General features: G+C 35.2%; 1 protein-coding gene across 2 annotated transcripts in view; it reads left to right on the top strand.

Moving 5' to 3' along the window:
* The window catches only part of LEMD3 (LEM domain containing 3), a 75,014-nt gene that overhangs the window by 17,346 nt on the left and 35,524 nt on the right, over positions 1–22,144 (top strand). For both annotated transcript variants that reach the window (XM_063076017.1, XM_063076016.1), the window contains one exon: positions 19,101–19,138. In XM_063076017.1, the coding sequence (XP_062932087.1) occupies positions 19,101–19,138 (38 nt within the window). The remainder of the gene's footprint in view (positions 1–19,100; positions 19,139–22,144) is intronic.

The following is a 22,144-nucleotide window of genomic DNA, read 5'->3' as shown; positions in this document are numbered from 1 at the left end:
AGTTTCAGTGCCCTATCCTCTATGTTGCACATATTCATCCCTCTCACATCTTAACCCTTCATAACCACTGATCTTTTTACTGTCTCCATTGTTTTGCCTTTTCTAGGTGTCATATATTTGTAATTGTATAGTATGTAGCCTTTTCAGATTGGTGCTTTCACTTAGTATGTATTTATGGTTCTTCCATGTTTTCTCATGGCGTTGTAGCTCATTTCTTTTTAGCACTGAATAAATATTCCATTGTCTAGGTGTACCACAGTTTGTTTTTCTGTTTACCCAGTGAAGGACATCTTGGTTGCTTCCAGCTTTTGGCAGTTGTGAATGAATCTGCTGTAAATATCCATGTGCAGGGTTCTGTGTGGACATACATTTTCCTGCTGGATCGTATGGGGAGAGTATGTTTGTTTTTGTAAGAAACCACTAACCAAGTGACTGTACCATTTTGCCTTCCCACCAGCAATGAATGAGAGTTCCTGTTGTTCCACATCCTTCCCAGCATCTGGTGATGACAGTGTTCTGGATTTTGGCAATTTTGATACATGTGTAGTGGTATCTCATTGTTTTAATTTATGTGTACCTGATGACAATATGATGTGGAGCATCTTTCTGCACACCTTCTTTGAAATATGTCTGTTAAGGGCCGAGCCTGTGGCGCACTCGGGAGGGTGCGGCGCTGGGAGCGCGGCGACGCTCCCAGCGGCCGCGGGTTCGGATCCTATATAGGAATGGCCGGTGCACTCACTGGCTGAGTGCCGGTCACGAAAAAGAAAAAAGAAAAAAGAAAAAAAAAAAAGAAATATGTCTGTTAAGTTTTTTGGCCCATTTTTAAATAGGGCTATATGGGTTTTTTTTTTTTTTTTTTTTTAAGTTTTAAGAATTCTTTGTATATTTTGGATAATAGTCATTTACCAGATATATTTTCTGAAAATATTTTCTGACTGTCTGTGGCTTCTCTTTTTATTCTCTTGACGGTGTCTTTTGCAGAGCAGAAATTCTCAGTTCTTTCCTGGATCATGCCTTTGGTGTTATGTCTAAAAAGTCATTACCAAGTCATTACCATTGCCTGATTGTGTTTTTCCATTTAGGTTTGCCATCCATTTTGAGTTAATTTTTGTGAAAGTTGTAAGGTCTGTGTCTAGATTAATTTTTTTGCATGTGGGTGTCCAAGTTGCTCTAGCAATAAGACTAACTTTGCTCCACTGTATTGTTTGCTCCTTTGTCTAAGACCTGTTTGCCATATTTATGCAGGTCTATTTCTGGGCGCTCTGTTGTGTTCCATTGTTCCATTTTTCTGTTTCACCAGTACACTGTCTTGACTATCGTAGCTTTGTAGTAAGCCTTGAAGTCAGGTACTGTCAGTCCTTCACCTTTGTTCCAGGAGTTCTTTGTCTATTCTTTTGATTTTCTATATAAGTGATAAGGTCATCTGAGAGCAGAGTTTTATTTCTTCTTCCAGTCTCTGTACCTTTTCTTTTCTTTCTTATTGCATTAGGTAGGACTTCCAGTATGATGTTGCAAAGCAGTGGTGGAAGGGGACATCATTGCTTCCTTTCTGATCTTATTGGGAAGGCTTTGAGTTTCTCACCATTAAGTATGTTCTTAGCTGTAGGGTTTTTTTGGTAGATATTCTTTATCAAGTTGAGGATGTTTCCCTCTATTCTAGTTTACTGAGAGTTTTTTTTTTTTTTTTTAATATTGTGAATGGATGTTGGGTTTTTGCCAAGTGCTTTTTCTGCATTTATTGATAAGATCATGTGATTTTTCTTCCTTAGCCCGTCAATGTGGTGGACTACATGACTACATTAATTTTCAAGTGGTGAACCAGCCTCGCATACCTGGGATAAATCTCACTTGGTTGTGATGTATTCTTTTTATATGTTGTTAGATTCAGTTTTCTATTTTGTTGAAGATTTTTGCATCTGTGTTCATGAGACATCAGTAGTTTTCTTATATTTGTCTCATTTTGCTATTAGGGTAATGTTGGTCTAATAGAATGAGTTAGGAAGCATTCCCTCTGCTTCTGTCTTCTGAAAGATATTTTAGAAAATTGATATAAATTCTTCCATAAATTTTTGATAGAATTTACCAGTGAACCTCTCTGGGCCTGGTGCTTTCTGTTTTGGAAGCTAACTAATTATCAGTTCAGTTTCTTTGATAGATATGGGCCTGTTGAGGTTTGTGAGTTTTGACAGATTGTGTCTTTCAAGGAATTGGTCTATTTCATCTAGGCCATCAAATTTGTGTGGGCATAGAGTTCTTCATAGTATTACTTTATATTGTTTTAATCTTCATTAAAGTGATGAAGATTAAAACAGTGATTAAAGGGAATCTGCAGTGATGTCCTCTTTCATTTCTTTTCCTTTCTCATCATTTTTTTTTTTTGGTGGCTGGCCAATAAAGGAATCCAAATCCTTGACCTTGGTGTTATAACAGAGTGCTCTAACTGATTGAGCTAACTGACCAGCCCCTTGTTTCTATTAGTAATTTGTGTCCTCTTTTTTTTATCTTAGCCTTTCTAAAGGCTTATTGATTTCACTGAAATAAGTTTTCAAAGAACCAGCTTGTTGTTTGATTTTTTTTTTCTGTAGATTTTCTGCTTTTAATTTCATTGATTTCTGCTTTAAGACTTATTTCTTTTCTTCTTACTTTGGGTTTCATTTGCTCTTTTACTAATTTTCTAAGATGGAAGCCTGTGATTGGTTTTAGATCTTTTTTAACATATCAATTACTGATTTCTCTCTAAGCACTGCTTTTGCTGTATCTCACAAATTTTAAGTTGTGTTTTCATTTTTATTTTGGTTCAAAATATTTTTGAATTTCACTAGTGATTTCTTCTTTGACCAAAGTATTATCTAGAAGTGTTGTTTAATCTCCAAGTATTTTGGGATTTTCCAGCTGTCTTTCTGTTGTTGATTTCTAGTTTAATTCATTTGTGGTCTGAGAGCAGACATTATATGATTGCTATTTTTAAATATTTGTTATGGTGTTTTATGGCCCAAAATGTGGTCTGCCTTGGTGAATTTTCCATGGGAGCCTGAGAAGACTAAATATTCTGTTGTTGGGTGAAGTAGTATATAGATATCTATTTTACCCATTTGGTTGGTGTTGTTGACTTCTGTGTCCTTACTGATTTTCTGCCTTCTGGATCTGTCCATTTCTGACAGAGGAGTTGATGTCTCCAACTATAATATTGAATTCATCTCTTTCTCTTTGCAGTTCTATTAGTTTTTGTTTCACATACTTTGACACTTTGTTGTTAAGGGCATGCACATTAAAGATTGTTATATCTTCTTGGAGAATTGACTCCTTTATCGTTATGTAATGCCCCTCTTTATCCCTGATAATTTTCCTTGCTCAGAAGTCTGCTGTATCTGAAATTAATGCAGCTAATTCCATTTTCTTTTTTGGAAAAATCAGTTATGCATATTCATAAGGTACAAAGCAGACTGTTACCACCTGTGCCCAAGATGTGATAATTAGATCAATACTATCAGCATGCCCATTACCAAAAATTGCAGTTATTCCACGTCCCTGCCCAAACTCCCTTCCCTTCCCCCTCTCCACCCTCAGCAAACCTAGGTGTGTTCTCTCTTTCTGCAAGTCTAACATACTACCGTGGTCTTTCCTTCCTTCCTTCTTTCTCTCTTAGCACTTAAGAGTGAGGACATGTGGTATTTTTCCCTCTGTGCCTGGCTTGTTTCACTTAACATAATTTTCTCCAAGTTCATCCACGTTGCTGCAAATGGCAGAATTTCTTTTTTATGGCTGAGTAGTGTTCCATAGTGTATATATACCACATTTCCTTATCTAGTTGTCCAACGATGGACATTTAGGTTGGTTCCATATCTTGGCTATTGTAAATCGAGCTGTGATGAACATGGGAATGCATCTGTCCCTTTGACATGATGATTTTCATTCCTTTGGGTATATACCTAAAAGTGGGATTGCTGGATCGTATGGCAGATCTATCTGTAGTTGTTTGAGAAACTTTCATACTGTTTCCATAGTGGCTACACTAATTTTCAGTCGCACCAACAGCGTAGGTGAGTTCCCCTCTCTCCATGTCCTCACCAGCATTTGTTATTCTTGGTCTTTTGGATTATAGCAAGTTTAACTGGGGTGAGATGATGTCTCAGTGTGGATTTAATTTGCATTTCCCTGATGATTAGTGACGTAGAGCATTTTTTTAAGTACCTGCTGGCCATTTCTATGTCTCCCTTTGAAAAATGTCTGTTCAGCTCCATTTTTTAAAATTGCGTTATTGGTTTTTTTTACTCTGTAGTTGAGTTCCTTGTATATTTTGGAGTATTAATCCCTTGTTGGATGTATAGTTTGCAAATATTTTCTCCTATTTTGTAGGTTGGCGTTTCACTCTGTTGATTGTTTCCTTTGCTGTGCAGAAACTTTTTAGTTTGATGTAATCCCATTTGTTTATTTTTTCTTTTGTTGCCTGTGTTTTTGAGTTCTTATTCATAAAGTCTTTGCCAAGTCCTGCTTTGTGAAGTATTTCCCTTATGTTTTCCATTAGTAGTTTTATAGTTGCAGGTCTTATGCTTAAGTCTTTAATCTATTTTGAGTTGATTTTGGTATACGGTGAGAGATGCAGATCTAGTTTCATTCTTCTGTATGTGGATATTCAATTTTCTGAGCACCAGTTATTGAAGAGGCAGCCTTTTCCCTAATGTTTGTTCTTGTTGCCTTTGTCAAAGATCAGTTGATTGTAAGTCTCTGAGTTGATTTCTGGGTTCTCTACTATGTTTCATTGATCCGAGTGCCTGTTTCTATGCCAGTACCATCCTGTTTTGCTTACTATATCTTTGTAGTGTAATTCAAAGTCAGGTAGTGTTATGCTTCTGGCTTTATTTTTTTTGCTCAGGATTGCTTTGGCTATTGGGGGTCTTTTATTGTTCCACATGAATGTTAGGATTGTTTTTTCTGTTTCTGTGATGAATGTCATTGGCATTTTGATAGGGATTGCATTGAATCTGTAGATTGCATTCGGCAATATGGACATTTTCACAAAGTTAATTCTTCCAATCCAAGAGCATAGAATGTCTTTCCATCTTTTTGTGTTGTCTTAAATTTCTTTCAGTAGTGATTTGTAGTTCTCACTGTACAGGTATTTCACTCCTTGGTTAAATTGATTCTGAGGTATTTTATTTTTTTGGTGACTATTGTAAATGGGCTTACTTTATTGATTTCTCTTTCTGTTAATTCTTTATTGTAGAATATAAACACAAATGATTTTTGGGTGTTGATTTTACGTGCTGCAACATTACTGAAATTATTATTCAGTTCTAAGAGTTTTTTGTACAGTCTTTAGATTTTTCTGCATATAGGGTCATGTCATGTGCATTTCGGGACACTTTGACTTCATCTTTTCCTGTTTGGATGCCCTTTATTTCTTTCTCTTGCCTGATTGCTCTGGCTGGTACTTTCAGTACTGTGTTAAATATGAGTGGTGAGAGTCTTTCCTTGTTCCCATTGTTAAGGGAAAGTTTTCAACTTTTTCCCATTCAGGGTGATATCAGCAGTGGGTTTGTCAGATATGGCTTTTATTGTGTTGAAATACTTTCTTTCTGTACCTAACTTGCTGAGAGTCTTTATCATGAAAGGATGCTGAATTTTGTCAAGTGCTCTTTCTGCATTTATTGAGATAATCATATAGTTTTTGTTCTCGATTTTGTTGATGTGGTGTATCACATTTATTGACTTGGATATGTTGAACCATCCTCACATCCCTGGGATGAATCCCACTTGATGATGGTGTATAATTTTTTTGATGTGTTGCTACATCTGATTGCTGATATTTTGTGGAGAATTTTTGCATGTATCTTCATCAGAGATATTGGCCTGTAGTTTTCTTTTTGTTGTTGTATCTTTGGTTTTGGTATCAAAGTGACACTGGCCTCATAGAATGAGTTTGGGAGAATGGCCTCTGTTTTCATTTTTTGGAATAGGTTGAAGAGAGTTGGATTTAACTCCTCTTTAAAGGTCTGGTAGAATTAAGCAGTAAAACCATCCTTTCCCAGGCTTTTCTTTATTGGGAGACTGCTGTTACTGCTTCAGTCTTGTTGCTTGTTATTGGTCTGTTCAGGTTTTCTTGTTTTTCTTGGTTCAGCCTTGGTAGTTTGTGTGTGTCCAGAAATGTATCCTTTCTTCCACATTTTCAAATTTGTTGGCATATAGTTGTTTGCAATAGTCTCTAAAGATTTTTTGTATTTCTGTGGTGTCAGTTGTAATGTCTCCACTTGATTATTGTAATTTAGGTCTTCTCTGTCTCTCTCTTTTCTTTTTTGGGGGCAGGGTTGGTGGTTTAACCTAGCCGATGGTTTATCTATTTTTTTTTTTTCTTCTCCCCAAACCAGCTTTTTGTTTATTGATCTTTTGTATTGTTTTTTGGGACTCTTATTTATTTAGTTCTGCTCTGATCTTAATCTTCTCATTTACTAATTTTGGGATTGGATTGTTTTTGTTTTTCTAGTTCTTTGAGGTGTAGCATTAGGTTGTTTGCTTGAAATTTTTCTATTTTTTGATGTAAGCATTTAGTGCTATAAACTTCCCTCTTGGTATTGCTTCAGCAGTATCCCACATGTTTTGATGTGTCTTTATTTTCATTGGCCTCTGGAAATTTTTTGATTTCCTGTTTAATTTCTTCTTGGACCCTTAGGTCATTCATGAGCCTGTTGTTTAATTTCCGTGTATTTGTATAGAGTCCTGAGTTTTGCTTGTTATTAATTTCTAGTTTTAATCTGTTGTGTTCTGAAAAGATAACTTGAAATGATTTTGATTTTTTTAGAGTTATTGAGACTTAATTTGTAATCTAACATGTAGTCTATCCTGGACAATGTTCCCTGTGCTGATGAGAACAATGTATATTCTGTAGTTGTTGAGTGAAAAGTTCTGTAGATATCTGCTAGGTGTAATTGGTATAGTTTAAATCCTGTGTTTCTCTTTTGATTTGTTGCCTCGACGACCTGCTCAATGATAAGAGAGGGGTGTTTAGGTCCTCCACTATTATCATATCGGAGTATAACTCTTTCTTTAGTGTTTGATAGTGTTTGCTTTATATATCTAGGTGCTCAGTGTTGAGTGCGTATATTTTTGTAATTGTTATTTCTTGTTGCTGGATAGATCCCTTTATTATTATATAGTGACCTTCTTTGTCTCTTTTTATGGTTTTTTGGTTTTAAGTCTGTTTTATCCAATATAAGAATAGCTACGGCTGCTTGTTTTTGATTTCCATTTCCATGGTATATCTTTTTCCATCCCTCTCTTAGTCTATACGCATCTTTACAGGTGAAGTGAGTCTCTTAAAGATAGCATATAGTGGGGTGTAGCTTTTTGATCTACTCTGTCTGTGTCTTTTGAGTGGTGAATTTAAAGTATTTATATTTAGTGTTGTTATTAAGAGGTATTTTCTTATTCCTAGCGTTTTGTCACTTCTTGTTTGTTTTAAATATTTTTTGTTCCTTTCTTCCCCTTTTATTATTCACCTTCAATGTTTATTGGGTTCTTTTGGGTGGTAATATTTAGTTTCTTTTTTCTTTCTCATTTGAATATGTGTTTTACCAGTGGATGTTGTTCTTTCTTGTGTATTTGTAGTAGTGATTATTATTTTTTGGATTCCAGATGCAGGACTCCCTTGAGAATTGCTTGCAGGGCTGGTCATGTGGTGACGAACTTCCACATTTTTTGTTTGTCTGGAGCATACACTATTTCTCTCTTATAACCTTGCTGGGTATAGTTCTCTGGGCTGGCAGTTTTTTTCTTTTAGTATTTCAAATATATCATCCTATTTTCTTCAGGCCTGTAGAGTTTCTGTTGAGAAGTCTGTTGTTAGTCTGACAGGGGCTTCTTTATAGGTGACTTGACAGTTATTCTTCTTTTAAGATTCTCTCTTTGTTTTGAGCTTTGCCAGTTTGACTCTAGGGTGTCTTGTAGAGGATCTTTTTGGGTTAAATCTGTTTGGGGATCTTTTAGACTGCTTGATATGAAGGTCTGTGTCTCTCCCTGTATCTGGAAGTTTTCTGTTATTATTTCATTGAATGGATTTTCAGAGCCTTTACTTTTTTATTTCCCTTCTGGAAAATGCATGATTTGGGTGTTGGTGCATTTGATGTCTGCTACCTTTCAGACTTTGTTTCAAATTCTTTTTTTTCTTTTTTTTTTTTGTCTGCTTGGCTTATTTCATAAAGTGCACCTTTGAGTTCAGAAATTCTTTCTTCTGCTTGCTGTAATCTGCTGCTTAAGCTCTTGTTTTTGTTTTTTATTTCATTGAATGTGTCTTTCAGTTCCAGAAGTTCTTCTACATTCTTTTTTAATGTATTGATCTCTTTGTAAATTTCCTCCTTTATATCTTGGATTTTTTGTTCATTTGTTTCATTGTGTTGTCTAACTGAGTCCTTTTTTGTTTCATTGAGTTTCCTTAAGATAATTTGGAATTCCTTTTTAGTCATTTCAAGGGTTTCATGTTTTGTATGGTCTGGTACTTTAGAATTACTAACTTCCTTTGGCAGTGTCATATTTTCTGGTTTTTTCTTATTTCTGGTATCTGTACATTCATTGATTTCTGGTCATCTGGTATATCATCTGTTGCTTCTTTTACTCTGGAGTTGCATTTTAGGAGAAAGACTTCTTTTTCTAGGCTCCTCAAGTGACTCTCCTGTGTCAGTGAAGTCAAGTGGGCCATCTGCACAGTGTTCGTGGATTTTACTGTGGCAGCATGTCATCCTTAATAGCAGTAGATGCTGTGGTGGTGGTGGTTGTGGACCACCTCTGTGGAAGCTGTTTAAGGCCTCTCTGATGGCAGTGAAGTGGGGTCTTATCTTCTTCAAGGATGGGGCAGGGTGGGAGGAGCAGCTGGCTGTGTTTTCTGCCTGCCTGGGGCCTCCCTGATGGTGGCATCATGGGTTCCTGCCTTCTGTGTGGGCAGGGCTGCAGGTGTGGCTGTCTGGGTTTTGAAGATGTTAAATTAACTAAATATTTATCTTTTGTTGGTCTTGGAAACACATAGAGCACTCTGGCAGCATAGCTTCTTTAACTTTCACACCCACCTTCAGAGTTTCAAAAATCCAACACAAGAATCTGAGGAGCAGAGTGGGTCATCTACAGCTTCTCTCCACTTTCTTGTAATTAGTGTTAATATGGTACATCTTTCTTCATCTTTTTACTTTCACTTTACATGTGTCTTTATAATTAAAGGGGGTTTCTTGTAGACAACATATACTTGGGTCTTTGTTTTTCATTGATCTGATCTTTCAATACTTGGTCTGATGTTTATTTACTGCATTTAGACTATTAATGTCCAAAGTGATTATCAATATAGTTGAATTAATATCTGTCATATCTGTTACTCTTTTCTGTTCATTGACCTTGTTCTTTGTTTCTATTTTTGTCTTCCACTTTTTTTCCACCTTCTGTGGTTTTTATTGAGCATTTTATGTTTCCATTTCCTGTTTTCTTAGCATATCAGTTGTACTCTTTTTGCTTGCTCTAGAATTTGCAATATACATTTACAGCTAATCCAAGTCCACTTTCAAATAACAGTATAACTATACTGATTCACAGATAGAGTTCTTATAATAACGAAATATTTCTCATTCCTTCCTCCCTCCCTTGTATCATTGCTGTCATTAATTTTACTTATTCAAAAGAATACAAAAGCATATATATGTGTGTATATACATAAGCATACGTATTCAGGTATATTATTCCTATTATTATTTGAATGAACTCTTTAGATCAGTAAGAATAAGAAAAATTAAGGTTTTTATTTTACCTTTGCTTATTTCTTCTCTGTTCTTCCTTTTTTTCTTTATGTAGATCTGAGTTTCTGACCTATATTATTTTTCCTTCTCTCTAAATAACTTTTTTAAAAAAAACATTGCTTGCAAGATGGGCCTACCAGCAATAAATTGCCTCAATTTTTGTTTTTCTGAGCAGTTTTTATATTTCCTTCACTTGAAGGATTATTTTGCAGGATATAGACTTCACAGTGAATATCAGAGAAAAATCCTCACGTATTTCTGGTAGGGGGAGGAGCAAAGGAACCGTTTTGAAATATGCCAGTGAATTCTGTTCTTCTTAACAAAGTCTGCCCCAAGGAGAAACTATTTTCCAAAGCCTAGCCTGTTGGAGTTTTATCAGAGCCCAAATGACCTGGGGAGGAGAACGACCTGACGCCAGCCGTCTCTACTCTTCCATATGGATGAAGGGCAAAAACCCAATTCCAGCCCACTCTAGCCATCCTGTCTCACCTAAGGGGTGAATTACTGGGGGAGTTGGGAGGATGACAGCACATGTGTAGTTCATAATCCAAAGATACAGACTTATGAAAAGACTGAGTCCTTATCATAGGATTATAGAATGCTCTCCCTCACAACACAATTTACCACCACATTACAAAAGTCACATCCTGTAAAGCAATTTCTTTTGTACAGATCATCATGCATGTCTGGCAATCAAGAAAAAATTAAAAGATATACTAAAAGACAAAAATACAGTTTTAAACCAGACTTAGATATGGCAAGGATGTTGTAATTATCAAACTAGGAATTTAAAATAACTATGATTAATAAGCTAAGCATTCTAATAGATGAAGTGGACAACACGCAAGAACAGATGGGCAAAACAAGCAGAGAGATGGAAATTCTAAGAACCAAAAAGAAATGCTAGAGGCAAAAAATGCTGTTATCAGAAATGAAAAGAATACCTTTGATGGGCTCTTGAATAAACTGAACAGGGCTGAGAAAAGAATCTCTGAGTTTGAGGATCTCTTAATGAAACCTATAAAACTAAAAAGCAAAGAAAAAAAAAATGACTGAAAAAAAACCAAACCCAGAAGATCCAAAAAATGTGGGACAATGATAAAAGCTATAACACAGGCATAATGAGAATATCAGAAGACCAAAAAAGAAGCAATGTTTCAAGCAATAGTGGCAGGAAATTTCCCCAAATTAATGTCAGACACCAAGCCACAGATCCAGGAAGCTCAGAGAACACCAAAACAAGATAAATGCCAAAAAACTATACCTTGGCATATCACTTTCAAGCTACAGGAAATCAAAGATAAAGAATAAATTACAAAAGAAGCCAGAGTGGGGGAACGAAACATGTTACCTATAGAGAAACAGAGGTAAGTATTACATCCAACTTCTCCTCAGAAACCATGCATGTAAGAAGATAGTGGAGTGAAATACATGGAGATTTTTCTCTGATATTCACTGTGAGGACTTGGTTAAACTCTTGGAAGTGTGGGGTCCCCCTATGACTGAATCCCACTGGAGTGTTTAACTCTGAAAAGTTGTCCACACTGACCCTCCAGCAGTTTGTTGATTAAGATTTAGGTTTTCCTACCTTGGCATTGGTTCCCTGAGAGCTAGCTACTCATGGGTTTCTATTCAAGTAAGTGGTGTTTCTCTGTACTTGCCTATTGGTCTCTCCGATTTTGGAGGTAGCCCTTTGCCCTGTGACCTCACTTCTCTTATGGATCTAAGAATAGTTGTTGATTTTTCAGTGTGTCCAACTTCTTGTTGCGACAAAGTGGTGACTTCCAAGTTTCTCACATACTGAACTGGAAATAAGTAAATAAGTAAATAAAGCCCAACAGCCTTACCTTTGCTCTTGGGCTGGCTACTTAGCTCAGTTGGTTAAAGCGCAGTGTTATAACACAAAGGTCAAGCATTTGGATCCCCATACTGGACAGCGGTAACACTGCAAAACAAAAACAGCTCACATACTAGACTGAAAACCAGAACGTATGATACGATTTCAGCTTTCAGCACCACCACCATTTCTTGTTTTATTTTTTACTTTTCCTCTACTAACATCTTATGAAAAACTTCAAATAGTTGAAAGAATTGTGCTATCAGTACTCATATTCCCATTATCTAGATTCTACAGTTGAAATTTTCTGTATTTGCTTTATTGTGTATCTTATCTATCATTTTTTCCTTTTTTAAGAAAATGTATTTCAAAGTAAGTTGAAGGCATTAGGATACTTTATATACTTTATGCATATTATGAACTCGAGTAAGTTTTTTATTTTGTGGTAAAATTTGCATATAGTGAGATACAGATACTCAGTGTACCATTAGATGAATTTTGACAAATGCATACAGCTGTGTAACTTAAATCCCTGCAGTGTAGAACATTACCTTCACCTGCAAAAGTTCCGTCATGCCCAGTGAGGAGTACTCCATCACTTTTCTGATTCTTTTCACCATAGAATTGTATTGGTGGTACTGATCACTTTATATCTCATAGTTACTTGTTTATCTCCACCTGCACTATTCCAAAAGCAGCATGTTCTCAGAACATGGTGTATAGAATATGCTTCATAAACACTTGTTGAACAGCCTGTGGTTAAAAGGCTTTTGTTACAGAGATCCCCAACTTTGGGTACAATTGTTATGTGCAGTTAGTGCTTGAGTAAAGATAAATAATTTTAATTGTAGTCTGATACCAATTTTCTCCCCCCTGGGGAATTTTCATTTTTAGTGTGAGCAAATATGAGACTTTCAAATGATCAGAAGGTTGAAAGAGACCATAATGTTCATTATCATATATAGAGATAAAGAATAAGAACCAACCAAGTAATTAGGCTATTGGCAAATTTGATTCTGAGTTTTGACTTTTTATTTTCTTGGACACATTGTTTTGAATATTCTTTAAATTCTTAGTACTTTGATATACACATTTACAGTCCTTTTTATTTTAATTTTATAAAATTAGTGTGCATGTTCTGTTGTTTTTCAAGAGTAGCTTATTAGTAGCATGGGATTGTTTTATCTCTTAAAACAGGGCAGTCCCATAGGATATGAGAAGTGGAGAAGCTTTTGAGTTTCTGCCCTCCTCTTCTTTCACTCATCCCCATCTATGTTTGTACTTCTGTAAATCCAGATAGACATGTGGGATCACAATTGAAAGGTTTTCATGAGTAGAACAAAGGTGGTGTAAGAGTTTGCCTTAGGCAAGTTTTAGTGTAGACAATAATATATAACTTTTGTCCATCAAACTTTATTTTGATTGCTGATTTAATCTCAATATTCACAGTAATTTGTGAGTATATATTAAGTGAATGTTACTGTCTTGTAGAATGACCATATATTTAATAAAGTCATGAAACAATTGGAGAACTTTCAGAGAACAGTGGGCCAAATGGTGTGTAGCAATAAAATGCCCTGCCTCGTTCACCCTGTCCATTTTTAGATCATAAAATGGTGGTAAAATGCAGAAGTGTTTGCCACACAAGTGTAGTGTTCTGTAGTTGTTGAAAACATTCCCCATCCTCTACTTCCTGTCTTCTTATATATTATGCTCTGTTTAAAATATTAATGCTAGAAGATGGGATTTGAGAATTTGAATATCTGTTTACAAAAAAGTGCAACCGATAGCAATAACTTCAGGTAGTTCAGTTTCACTGCCTAGATAATTTGAATTTTCCTAAGACTAAAACCTAGCCTTAAGGTCATGAAGTTTTAAAATTATAAGACACTGGCTTTTCTTGAAAGCCCATGTGTGGAGAGATGCTGCCCTCCAGACTGAACTTTCTGAGGACAGGGTTTATATACATTTTTTAATCTGCAATTGTCATAATGCTGGCACATAGTAAGCACTTTTTATATGTTTTTGGATATTTATGAAGCCAAATGAAAATGTTGTTTAGATGTAGTGTAGTATTAAATCAGAAATTATGTTTTTTAACAAGTGATGCCATGTGGTCAAGTTCTATGACAGTCATATAAACAGTGTGCCGGGCCGAGCCCTTGGCGCACTCGGGAGAGTGCAGCGCTGGGAGCGCAGCGACGCTCCGGCTGTGGGTTCGGATCCTATATAGGAATGGCCGGTCACGAAAAAGGCAAAAAATATAAAAATAAAAATAAAAATAAAAATAAAAAAATAAACAGTGTTCCATTGCAGCAGAGAGAAGGAGAGTGATTAAATTCTGCCCATGGTAGTCACAGGACACTTCATATTTTGATATATCATGGAAAATCTTTTCCCAGACTACAATTAGAGAACTTATTTTAAAGAGAAGATTTTCCTCGTCTGAGGGACAACTGTGTGTTCTCCAACAGCAGTATTTTTCCTTATTTCCATCTTTGTCATTTTTGATGCATTGTATTATAAGGAGATTAAAGTTTAATGATGCAAAATCTGAAAGTTCTAGAGAAGAATGCTTTCCTTAAACCAAATAAAACAAATGTTTTCTTTTCTGTAGTTGTAGTTTCTTTTGTAGTTGTTATAATGAGAGTAATGTAGGCTTTGGAGTGAGACGTAGATAGGCTTGAGTCTCATCTTTTTGAATCCCAGCTTATTGAACAGTGTTTACCTCAAGGAAGCAATCTTATGTCATCATGCCTCCATTATCTCAGGCCACAAAAATGGGGATGATACTTCCTCTAAAGTACTGGTGTTGTGAGGATAAAATGAGGTACCTCTTTCGTACTTGGCAGCAGCATTATTGCTGGCACATGCTAAGAGCTCAACAAATGTAATTTCCTTTTTCTTCAGAGGGGAGGGTTATAGAATGATCAGGTATGTACCTTTCTGACATTGATGATGCTGTTATTCTGGGAGACTGCAGTGTGCCTACAAGCTTCTATTTGTTCATCATATATTTAGCACCCAATATCTGCAAGGCTTTGAGATTGGTAGAGATTTTGCAGTCTTGTTGGGGGCAGGAAACAAACACCATGTAGTTAAATGATAATATTAGGTAGTAAAGATACTGAGAGTAAATACATAGGGGTTCTGAGAAGAGGAAGGTCACAATAAGCTGTAGTGGTTAGGCATCCTTCACGGTTGTAGCATAGCTGCAAACTTGACTACAAGGCAGAATGAAGGAGAAGGGAAACATTCAGGCTTGGAGAAGGTCAGGAAAGATCAAAGGCTCAGAGTCTTCCTGGAAGAATTTTTTTTTTGTACTGTAATTTACAGTAGCTCCAAGTATGCAGAACAGGGAAATGTTGAGGCAGATCGAAGCCGACTGTATTGATCCAGAGAAAGATGGAGGAAAGCACCCTGAATGTACTATTAACCTGTTTTCCTATTTAGGTCATAAAGAGTAGATCATTTATTGTCTGAATGCTTAGGACTCTTGAGCTTAAGCCAGAGAGTTGAGCAACCCCTCATTACATGTGCGTTTCTTTTAAAGTTAAGCCATATAACATATGATCTCAATTTTCTGAGGTTTCTCCCTTAGAGTTAAATAAAGTGTTCAAGGCCCTACATAATCTTGTACGTACTGATTCCCTTAAATTATCTTAACAGTCTGACTTCGTTTCTTGCTACTTGCCCTCCTATCTACTCTGCTCCAGCCAAGCTGGCTTTCTTCCATTTCTGGGAGAAATATACCAGACATGCTGCCACCTAATAATAGCCTTTATACTTGCTGTTCTGTCTGTAAACCTCTTCCTCCAGATAGCCACATGGCTTGTTTGTGCCCTCTGCTCCTTCATGTTTCTATTCAGATGCAATCTTAGCATGGCCTTGTCTGACAATCTTACTTAAAATTGCTTCTCTCCCTCACATATGGGGGTACTACAGAAAGTTCATGGAAAATAGAATTAAAAGATAATACACATCTTTCCATGAACTTTTTGAAGTACCGTCATATTACCTACCATTCCAGCTGTTTTCCCTCCAAGCACTTAGAACCATCTGAAATACTATGTATTTTAAAAATTTATTTGTTCATTGTCTCTTTTAACCCCTCTAGAACGTAAGTTCCTTGAGGGCAGGGATATTTTTTGTTTTATTCAGTGCCATATTTTCAGTGCCTAGCACAAAGTACTCAATAAATATTTGTTAAATGAATAAAGTTTATCTTTCTTCTGAGCTATAAAACATGAACTTTGGTCACCATAGAGTTTTTTCCCCTTTACTCCACTGAGTAACCAAAATGGAGCCTTTCTAAGAGACCCTCAATTTATTTGGTTAACACAAGTATATACTTTGAAGTATATCAACCTGTAGATGTGTTCAGTTTTTTCCTTTTAAATCTGGGGATTCATAAACACTAATAAATTTGATTTCAGCATAAGAGAATGGAAAAAAATTTACACTTGAAAGGATCAGTAAAGCTAGTAACTTTTTTGAATTAGTGAGAGAGGGAGGGAGAGGTTTGGAGAAGGAAAATCAATATATATCTTACAAGAAGGTAACACAGAATAAGAATTAGTTCCTCGGGGCAAAATGTGATGGGAAACCATTGGGAGATTTTGAGGGATTTAATTAAACATTTTAGGAATTTGATTTTACTGTCATTAGGAGAGTTTAAAGGGAAGAAAAGTCAAAATCTTGAGGACATTTATGAAGAGAAGTTTAGTATATTTGAAGTTCGAAATAATCTGAACAAAAACATTGAAGAAGAAATGGCCAAACTAGGAGAATTTGAGAAAAAGCAGTCATGAGAAGCTGTTCCGGTTATAGGGTATAAAAGGAAGGCAATATCAGGTCAAACATGGCTTCAAGGTTGTACTTTTAGGGGATGGAAGAGTAAATTTTGAAGTACTGTCTTGGCATTATCATTGCTTTAGGATAAGGAATACGAATAGTAATTCACTCTCAGGTTCATCCCTAGAAAGAGACTGAATAATAAATGAAGTGACAAATTTTTTGCTTGTGGGATGCTTTTGAAATAAGGTTTCTTTCCTACAGTTGCCTAATGGGGGGGGGGGTACTGTTAGAAATACTGAAATGATTTGGGGGAAGAAAAGTTAGATGTGTAAAGATACTTCTTTCAGAAATTTGAGGGCCTTTAGTTTCTTGGAGTTGCTGTTTTGGGATGGAGTTTTCATCTCTAACTTAGCCTCAGGGCTACATTTTACTTCTGCTGTTAGGTGACAATTGTCACAGGCATTTGGGGAAAATTTTAACAAATGGTGTGTGGAGTGGCAAGCAATCGCTTTGCTTTTTAGGTATCTTAGCCTACTAGACAAGAAACTGAAATCTAGAAGGATATAAAGGACAAACATTGTTTTTCAACAGAATTGTTGTTCTCCTCTAGCTTTCCCTGTTATCCTATTTGTCTCCTGTCCCAGTTGCTCAGAACATACCATTCTCTACCTTCCTACATAATTTAACACTTTTGCTTCAGTGTTAATACACAAAGTAGAATAAAGAAGATTGGATTTAGCCTAGACAGCACAGCCAGCACTTTTCAAGCACTACTATATGTCCAATACTGTGCTTGGCTCTGGGCATACAAACATAAGTAATGCACGGTCCCTGACATGAGGAATTCATATCAGAGCAGTCTGGTGGTAGAACATCTACAATTCACAGTTCTGCTTTTGTAGAGATACAGTAAGTACTGGTTTTCCATTTGGTACTCTTGACAAAAAGTAATTTTGTATGTAATCAAAAAAGTAATGCTACCATGGCTTTTCTTTGTAGACATTAGCATCTATTTTTAGAAATGCATGTGTTTATATTTTTAAGAATTGTTCTTATAAAGAGCAAATAAAGAGCAAATAAAATGCTTGTTTTTTGGTATTGTTTGGCCAATTTATTGTAAGCAGACTGGCAAGGCATTTTTTTGCTAGTATATGGAGCTAATTATAGTTTTATTTAAACTGTTCAAATTTTACATTAAAAGTTAATGTTACTTTTTTATTTAAAAAAATTTTTATTAGCATATTGTTACAAATCATACTTATTCTTTATGCCCGTTATTCAATCTCTCCCTCTCCCCTCTGCCGCCCTCCTTCCCCCCTCCCCAAAAGTTAACGTTACTTAAAAAGTATCTTTTTCGTTCACATGTTCTGATTCTTAGCATTTTAGTCTTTAACTATATTATTTCTTCTCCTTATTTCCCTTTTCAATACTTATGATTTTCTGTCTTTCAGAAATTTTTCTTTCCCAGCATTAAAACCTTTTTGTTGTATAGAGAAGTGTTGTCTAAAAACTATTAGCAAAATCTCTTTTAATGATAACAAGATACATATTTTCTTTGCTTTTTTATTGTACCTTGTTAAAGTGGTCTCCTATGAACTTTCTTAGAATCAGGCAGTTCCTGGTTCCAATGGGGCTTCCTGTTTTCCCAAGTAAAAATAGAAAAGCGTCTCAGAAAGGAAACCTGGTCAGTCTGAACTACTTTGTAAGATCAGTTAGTTAGTCTTAGTTGTGACCTGGATTATGCAGATATATAATCTGTATAAAATATATAAAACTTTTCAGGTATCTGAAGCTTTGAATATTTTTGCATGTAATGATAAAAGAGATAAGGAGAAGGTTCTGAATAATAAACATGAGAGATGCTTTATTCATTCATAAACTTGTTTGTATCTTCTTTTTTGAGGGGGTGTAGGGAAGATGGATGGAAAATGGTGAATCCTTTCCTTATAAAGTAATATTTTATTAGAAATTTGGAGAAGTTTAATACTGAGTCTTAATTCTTATGTTCTTTGATCTATATTTGTTTTCTTGCCACTTTTTTCCAGATGTTAGGAAGGTGGGTTTTTTTTTTTTAAGTCATTAACAGTCAAAATTCTAAATGAATTTTTCAGTTTTTAATCATCTTTTAGATTTCCTCAAGTAGTTAACAGCTTTTAGTCTATATTTTGAAGAGAAACCAAGTTAAGGTAGAAACAAATGATAGACTCATTAACAGTAATAATAATGGGAAGTGTGTATTAAGTGCATATTAAGTGCTTGACACTGTTCCACACTTTTTTTATGGTTCATCTTATTTAATCCTGACAACAACTACATAAGGCAGGTATCATTGTTATCCCTTCTTTAGAGGGATAGAAGAAAAAACTATACTTATAGTGGCTAGGTAGATGTTAGTTCAAGGAAACATTGCTAATAAGTAGAGGACCTGGGACTTGAACTCAGCCCCTTTGACATCAGAGCACCTATTCTCAATGAATATGTAGGAAACCACAAATTCAAAGTGAGAATGGTAAGTATAGTATGTGAGAAAAATAACTTCCCCAACCTGTATTATTGTTAGTTTGTTCAGATTTTGTTTACATATTTACATTCAGTTTTAGCAAAGTACATGCTGGCATTTTAGCAGGCTTGTTTAAAGGGGGATTCTTATTCTTAAGTAATGCTTACAGTTCTCTCTTTTTTTCTTTCCTTGATAGTAAAAAGCCCCTTTGATGAAACATTTGGAAAAATACAAGTAAGTAAAAGATCATAATACTAATACTTTGTGTCATGTTTTATATGATAAAAGTATTAGGATGACTATCAACTAAAAAAATAGTAATTGTTAAGGTTCTTTTAATCTGAAACAATATATTTTCTTATTCTGATTATTTCGTAAGTATATCATAAGTAAATCTGATGCACATTTTCTCCTAAGACCTGAACTGTTTATCACTTTATTGTAGAGGTCAACTACCAAGTAAATTGGAAGTAGCATGCCATCTGTGGATCTGGTCGTACACTTTAAGTATGCCTGTTGTCTTAAATTATTGAATACCTTTGCAGTTTTTGTCCTTTTTGTCTTCATCTTGACTCTGGATTTTTTGCACATTGGCATACCTATTCAACCATCAGGAAAACAAAGGTTGGAGAAAGGAAAAGTATCCCTTGGGCTACCTATTTAAGATTGCTTTTCTTTTTAGAGGATACTGTAATATTAATTTTAACCAAAATTTTACTTTCATGAAAATATATTTTATGTACCATTGTTACAGGCACATCAAAGATTAAGATATTTAAGCTTATAGTATAATATACACTTAGTTAATGTTTTTATTAGAAGAATTGACAGTTATATGGACCTGGATAGAAAACATTATTTGTTGTACCGAAGGATATGTGTAATGTGTAATCAGATCCACAGACTATTATTTTAGATGGTTAGAGTGGAACTTTGAGATGATTATATTGAATAGTATTCTATCGTTACGATATTTGTTTACAACAAAGTTGACTTTATCATTTACAACAATAAGTATAATGTTGCTACAGCATCATAATGTAAATTAGTACAGTATACTCACTGAACATTGGAAATACAAGATTATTTTCTTCTGTATAATTTTCCCCATGGGGGAAACTGAAGTTCTTAACCTCTAAGTAATTGTAATAATGATAATGAAGATAATGGCAGTTTACTTATATTAAGTGCTTACTCTGTGCCAGGCACCATGCTAAGTGTTTAAAATTCATTATGATTAAATCAAAGACGTGATACAAACAGTTAAAAATGTGCTTGAGAGAAATTAAGGATAAACGAGGGAAATACGTGTTGGCGAATGATAATCTGGACTGTACTAATTATAGTTATAAGGTAGCTAATTCAAATGGTATAATTATTTTTGTTCAGTGAAAGATTACTTGAAAGCTTACTTTAAAACTGTATTTATTTGTACATCTTTAACTAGTTTGCAGGCTGATAAGGAAAGCCCATAGTTACATTCATTTCAAGCTGAAATGTTAGACAATCTGAAAAGCAGTGAGAATGGAAGAATAGTGTAATAAAACTATAAATCAGTAAGAAAATAACTTTGAAAATTATTTGCATACTTTTCAGATTTCTGCTGGGTTAGTGTTAGTGGTTTTAAAGATAACTGAACCCAGAGCCTTTATATTTCTTTCTCAAAATTTGTTTGCTTAATAACATATATCATAAAAACCTTCTTAGATCATAATTTGGATGGTCATTTGGATGGCACATGAGGCCCTCATAGTGGTCATTTTGAGTAAGTTTTTTTGGAAAAATCTTGAAAATTGTGATTGAGCTTTTTGGGTGCTTAATTTCTTTGTATGAGCATGTAACAATATTTAGGTTATCCAGTATGAGATCCAGTTCCATCTGACTAAGCTTTGCTGCTACTTCTACTTAGCTAGTCCAGAGTTAATATCTATGAATGAAAAGATGACGTTTATTCCCAGGTCTCTTATCATCATTAAAGATGTAATTACAGAGGATAGGTGCCAAATGTTTAGATTTTGTTTTGTTTTCGAAAGTGGAGTTGGGGTGGGCGTGATCAGGACCTATAAAACAAAAACAAAATCATTCTTTTCCAGATAAAAGAAACAAACTTAAAATTTTTAATATTTTAATACTAAAGCTTAATCAGAATCACCTTTGTTTTATGTATGAAGTCCATAAGCTACACTATCATTGGAACTCCTGCTTATCCTATTGTGTTGAATGTATTTATTAAAAATGATTTTGTGGTTTAATGTATCACAATTGTATAGCTCTCAGAATACTGGGTTTCAGCCTCTACTCTTACTTTTTGATGTCTAATTTTTGCAGTTTGGATTTTTATTCTTACATGAAGATAAGTACTGGCTTGATTCAGAATCTGGTTGAGATAGTTTGAGCAAAAAAAAAGAAAGCGCAAGTGTTGGGAGGCAAGTAGTCAACTAAAGGAATAAGTCACTTTATCAACCATTTGACATAAAATCAGGGAATCTGATGGTGGAAGTCTTTTTTCTTTTTCCTAGTGTCATTGATTAAAGCTGCATTGATGAAAGGATGTCACCCATGGTGTGCAAACTTGTTCTCTTCTGTTCCTGAACATATAGCATGAAAACCAATGGATGAGGTTGCATGTCATTAGACATATAAATATTACTTTCCCAGCCTTTTATATCCTGCCAGAATTTGCTTCCTGCTCATATTCTTGTGGTAATCCTGCATGAATTAGACACTTCAGGAAGAAAGGAAATAATAAAGACACAGCTCCCTGGTTAATCATGGATTTATTTCAGATGTTGTGATAAGTTATTAACCCCTCTTCTAACCAACCCTCCCTCATCGTTTTTATCAGTCCCTCTTAATTCTGATTGCTTTTAAATTGGGGGGTCTCATTGCTTTAGACTACTTGGCAGGTTGCTTAGACTGTACCATTGCAATAATTCCCTGTCTGGACTTCTTTCATGCATTTATTTCTGCTTCCAGGCTATCCTGTACGTTCTGGTCAGGGTAATATTCCTGACACACACAAGTCTTTTACTCTCTTCTTAAATTTTCAGAATGAGGTCAAGCTCTTTGCCTTTGTATCTAAGGGCTCTCTGGCAGTTAATTCCAAACTACTTTTCCATTAGTTTGCTGAGTAGGCTACTGATTATGTAAGAAATATAACTCATGCTCTCATGCCTCAGTGCCTTTGCTTATGCTGTTCCTTCTGCCCAGAATGCTGATCAGTTCTCTTCTTCCTGTGAA

Source organism: Cynocephalus volans, chromosome 12 (assembly GCF_027409185.1).
Source record: "Cynocephalus volans isolate mCynVol1 chromosome 12, mCynVol1.pri, whole genome shotgun sequence".
Lineage (NCBI taxonomy): Eukaryota > Metazoa > Chordata > Mammalia > Dermoptera > Cynocephalidae > Cynocephalus > Cynocephalus volans.
The sequence above is the reverse complement of the archived record's forward strand: the minus strand, read 5'-3'. Positions and strand labels throughout refer to the sequence as shown.